The 4,931-nt window shown below is 52.5% G+C and overlaps 2 protein-coding genes across 2 annotated transcripts in view; both read right to left on the minus strand.

The window, feature by feature from the left end:
* LOC142990466 (claudin-11-like) overlaps window positions 1–1,546 on the minus strand; it is a 2,937-nt gene extending 1,391 nt beyond the window's left edge. Inside the window, exon 1 of the mRNA XM_076140268.1 lies at window positions 509–1,546. Coding sequence (XP_075996383.1) covers window positions 509–734 — 226 coding nt within the window. The 5' untranslated portion in view covers window positions 735–1,546. The remainder of the gene's footprint in view (window positions 1–508) is intronic.
* Window positions 1,547–1,664: 118 nt separating this feature from the next.
* On the minus strand, window positions 1,665–4,382 carry LOC142990465 (polyhomeotic-like protein 3). The gene is made up of 5 exons (XM_076140267.1): window positions 4,158–4,382; window positions 3,754–3,865; window positions 3,333–3,453; window positions 2,948–3,254; window positions 1,665–2,354 (listed from the first exon to the last, which is right to left on the minus strand). Exons 2-5 carry the CDS (start codon window positions 3,792–3,794, stop codon window positions 2,200–2,202), a joined length of 624 nt encoding a protein of 207 aa, XP_075996382.1. The 5' UTR covers window positions 3,795–3,865; window positions 4,158–4,382; the 3' UTR covers window positions 1,665–2,199.
* Window positions 4,383–4,931: the final 549 nt, after the last annotated feature.

Below are 4,931 nucleotides of genomic sequence, written 5' to 3' on the forward strand. Positions count from 1 at the left end.
GATTGAGACAGAGAGTGAGACAGAGAGTGAGACAGAGAGTGAGATACATGGTGAGACAGAGAGTGGGGCAGAGAGTGAGACAGAGAGTGATAAACGGGGTGAGACAGAGTGGGCATAGATTGAGGCAGAGAGTGAGACGGAGAGTGAGACAGAGAATGATACATGGAGTGATACGGAGAGCGAGACGGAGGGTGAGACAGAGAGTGAGACGGAGATTGTGAGACACAGAGCGAGAGAGGCAGACAGAGAGACAGAGACCAGCCGTTTCCATTATTTCATTCTGTCTGTCTGTCTGCCTGTCTGTCTGTCTGTCTGTCTGCCTGCCTGTCTGTCTGTCTGTCTGCCTGCCTGTCTGCCTGCCTGTCTGCCTGTCTGTCTGTCTGCCTGCCTGTCTGCCTGCCTGTCTGCCTGTCTGTCTGTCTGTCTGTCTGTCTGCCTGCCTGCCTGCCTGTCTGTCTGCCTGCCAGTCTGTCTGACTCTCTCCCTGTCTCCCTCTCCCCCCTCTTACCGGGCAGGCTGAGGACCTGGCTGAGGGCCACACAGTGGTAGAGAGCGGGGGAGATGACGCACTCGGCCCACAGGCCTTTAGACCCCAGCTCGTCCATGCGGACGCAGGTCGCCACCGCGTAGTCGCAGGTTCGCACCCAGTCGTTGGTCGCCGTGGCCACGATGAGTCCGACCCAGCCGGCGCAGCTCGCCGCGCTGCCGCAGACCTGCCTGCACATGTGCGCCATGGACAGACGGACAGACAGATGGACGGACAGACAAGTGGAGAGGTGGAGAGCCGCCGTGCGTCTTTACGCGCTCCGCTCGATCAGAGAAACCTCTCAGGGATTTCTTCAAATTGTTGTTTGAATCTTTCAAGTTTTTTTTTTTTTAACCTTCTTCTTTTTCTCCTCGTCTGAAAGAAGCGGAAGCTTTACAGCTCGTCTGTCAGTCAAACATCAAACTGTCACTTCTGTCGTCTGATTGATGGATGCGGGAGTCCTGCAGTGTGATGAAGCTCAAGATCAACCAAATGTTTTATAATCCGGTGGTAAAATGTAGAAAGGTTGAATCAGCTGTGAGCCGTTAGGAGGATCCGAGAGAAATGAGAAGAAGAAGATTAAGTGCTGAAGGTGGAGAAGCTTGAGCCAGCCAATCACAGAGCAGAGAGACAGAGAGACCCTAACCCGAACCAGACCAGACTTGAGAGTGAGTGAGTGTGTCTGTGAATGTGTGTGTGAGAGAGTGAGTGTGTGAGTGTGTATGTGTTTGAGAGTGTGTGTGAGTGTGAGTGAGTGAATGAGTGAGTGAGTGTGTGTGTGTGTGTGTGTGTGCAAACTCTCCCTCTCAGCTAGATGATGTCACTGTTGCAGTGATTTCCCTCAGGATAATAAAGTTAGATGTTATCTCCTCTCATCTTGATGATGGTGTAGTTGCATGTTGGAGACGCAGAGCTCCTGTCTGAAGAGGACCTGAGTGAAGACTTAGAGGCCAGAGTGTCCGGTGCTTTGTAAACGACCACACGATGGCGCTATCACAACCCAGAGGAAAAGTATTCTTCCTGTCATAAGCGCCCCACTCAGCTGACTCACTGAGGCCCCCTGCTGGGCCCGGAAGCAACAACCGCTTTGCTTTCCATGCAAGAACAATAAGAAACAATCAGAAGATCAAAGCACCTCTGGATTCATTCATCATTTAGTAAATCATTTCAAGCAGGATATCATAAAAATGTGACAGCAGTTTCTACCCTGATGTGAGAATATAATGATATAAAACATGACACTCTACAGGTGAGGGTCACACACACACACACACACACACACACACACACACACACACACACAGAGCGACTGGAGAGATCTGTCACTGACTTCACCTTCTACAAAAACTAAATAGACAAATTCATATATTAAATGTTCAAAATATTCATGAAAGAGCTTCAAATGTACAGAGCAGCATGTAGAGTTCACACAGAGGTACAAGAGCTGCAGCCAGAGGGGCCAAACGGGTCCAGGGCCCTCTGGACCGGCTCCACGCCCCCATTTTCAATCTCATAAATTAAACTTTAATCTCTGTTTGTGACGTCTTGTTGTCAGCATCGTCCTCTCTCCTTTCCTCTTCCTCACCCAAGTCTTCCTCTCTCTTTCACCTTTATTCTTATTGTTTGACCCAAACCTCCCCCCTCTCCCGCTCCCCCTCCCCTCCCGTTCCTCCTCATTGGTTCTTCAGGGCGTTGATGTGAGCACAGATCTTGAGTGCCGGCCCCAGTTTGATGTTCATGCTGGTCATCAGATGGTCTTCTGTCAGGAGCAGCAGAGCCTGGCCGTCGATCTCCTGCAGCCTGAAGGCCTCGGCCACGTCGCTGCAGCCTGCAGACACAGCAGCACAAACAGCCTCCGTATGTTTGGTTGATGTGGAATCCATGCAACTTCAACTTAGCAACCACACAAAGTAACACAACAAACAAATAAGAACTTGGCAACCATCAGGTCTCCAGGTCGCCCAGTGACATCACCACCAACCAGGACCACGGGTCTGACTGAGCCCCGGGGTCTGACTGAGCCCCGGGGTCTGACTGAGCCCTGAGCTCCAGGTTGTCCACACACCCAGCAGCAGGACAGACGTGTCCCTCTGCAGACAGAAGGAGACGTGGCGTGGCTCTGCTGTCATGCCGGCGCCGCCCTGTGCCGCTCCTCCTGATGGAGGTCTGCGGTCGCCGCTCGCTCGCTCGCTGGGTGTGGGTGGTTTGTGAAACTCTTAATGTGATAAAGGTGGAGAGAGAAGCTGAGGCCATCTGCTCCACGTTAACTCCACCCAACGCTCATCAATCAGCTTTGACAGAGATGAATTCCATAGAAGCATCAGGTCTTATTTATGAGTGTGCGCTTCTGATTGGTCCCTGCTGCCTTCAGTTACTCTCTAAGATGACCTCTGACCTTGATCACAGACGCAGGTTCTTTACCTGGCAGGGTGTGAATGAAGGCGCTCACTTCCTCCACGCTCCACTGTGACGGTCTGGGCTTGAAGGTGGTGGTGGGCGTGGCCACGCTCAGTGCGGGCGCAGACGCCCTCCTCACTCTCCGCTCTGCAGGTCTCTCCATGACGGTGGGGGCAGCAGGATCCCCTTCCCCTCCATCCTCGTCTTCTTCCTCCCCTCCGTCCTCTTCCCCATCCTCCTCTTCTTCCTCCTCTTCCTCCTCCTCTGCGGCCGTCGTCTTCTCCTTGTTACCGTCCTTCTCGCGTCGCCCGGCACTCCAGAGATCACGAGGCTGTGACAAATCACAGGACAAGACAAGAAGTGTTTTTGTGTGACCTCTGTGACCTCTGTGACCCTGAGGTTTCCTTACCAGCCGCAGTAAGAGGGGCTTCCCAGGGACCGACTCCGCCCTGCTCAGAGCGGGGCGCGGCCTCTCTGCTCGGCTGCTGGCGCTCAGCGCCCGCAGACGCTTGGTGAGCCGCACGTTAAACCTGCATGGAGGAGGACAGACGTGTTTGCTTTGGCTCTGAGTCACATCTGTGTTTGCAGGCGGTAAACCACTTCCTGTCTGACATGTTGAGAACAACGACACTTGAGTCTTCTTCTACTGCAACAACACAAAGGAAAACGCTGCAGTGCAAACACACATCAACTCAGGTTTGACTTCAATAACACAGAGAGAACCCTGTGCATGATGATCCAGGGTCAGGATCCAGGGGAGAGAAGAAGACAAACGCCACCCTGAGGTCATGTGGTACTTTTCTGTCTCAGCCAATGAAATCTCTTCTTACCCTCGAGCACAGGAAGTGGAGCAGAAGCGTTTGGAGCGCATGAAGTTGTGGGCGTGGCCTCTTTTCCCACAGAACTGGCAGTGCAGCACCGCTCGGTCCCTGTGGCCCGGTCCTGTGTGTGTGTGTGTGTGTGTGTGTGTGTGTGTGTGTGTGTGAGAGAGAGAGAGAGAGACAAACACATTCATGCTCACCTGTCTTCAGCTCACAGCAGTTAAAGTGTTAATATGAGACACACTGAACTTCACTGGCATTGTTTATAATTCAATTAAATCATAGTAAATACAATATAAAAACACACTGTTGCTATGGTAATGTGCAGTTGTGAATATTCAGGGTAATATTCCGGCTCAGAACTTATCAATCGACCCTCAAACAAGCAGCGTGTGTGTTTTTGTCTCGCTCACTGGTCCCAAGGTCGTCCGTGTCGCCCCCCTCCTCCTCGTCTGAATCAGACTGGCGCTCCGCCTTCTCCAGGGTGTCCGTCACAGGAAGTGCTGCTCTCCCATTGGTCCCGTTCACTTCCTGTTTGTCCACCTGCTCAGGAACCAGCAGGGACGAGCGATTCACCTGCACCACACAAACCTGCTCAACATCACCTGTAGCTTCACCCAAGGCTGTGTGTGTGTGTGTGTCTGTGTGTGTGTGTGTGTGTGTGTGTGTGTGTGTGTGTGCAGGTGTGTGCAGGTCTGTGTGTGTGTGTGTGTGTGTGTGCAGGTGTGTGTGTGTGTGTGTGTGTGTGTGTGTGCCTGTGTGTGTGTATGTGTGTGTTTGTGCAGGTGTGTGTGTGTGTGTGTGTGTGCCTGTGTGTGTGTGTGTGTGTGTGTGTATGTGTGTGTTTGTGCAGGTGTGTGTGTGTGTGTGTGTGTGTGCCTGTGTGTGTGTGTGTGTGCGCCTGTGTGTGTGTGTGCCTGTGTGTGCAGGTCTGTGTGTGTGTGTGTGTGTGTGTGCAGGTGTGTGTGTGTGTGTGTGTGTGTGTGTGTGCCTGTGTGTGTGTATGTGTGTGTTTGTGCAGGTGTGTGTGTGTGTGTGTGTGTGCCTGTGTGTGTGTGTGTGTGTGTGTGTATGTGTGTGTTTGTGCAGGTGTGTGTGTGTGTGTGTGTGTGTGTGCCTGTGTGTGTGTGTGTGTGTGTATGTGTGTGTTTGTGCAGGTGTGTGTGTGTGTGTGTGTGTGTGTGCCT

The sequence above is a fragment of the Genypterus blacodes genome, unplaced genomic scaffold (genome assembly GCF_046128005.1).
Source record: "Genypterus blacodes isolate CSIRO-AG114 ecotype Tasmania unplaced genomic scaffold, CSIRO-AGI_Gbla_v1 ptg000536l_1, whole genome shotgun sequence".
Taxonomy (NCBI): domain Eukaryota; kingdom Metazoa; phylum Chordata; class Actinopteri; order Ophidiiformes; family Ophidiidae; genus Genypterus; species Genypterus blacodes.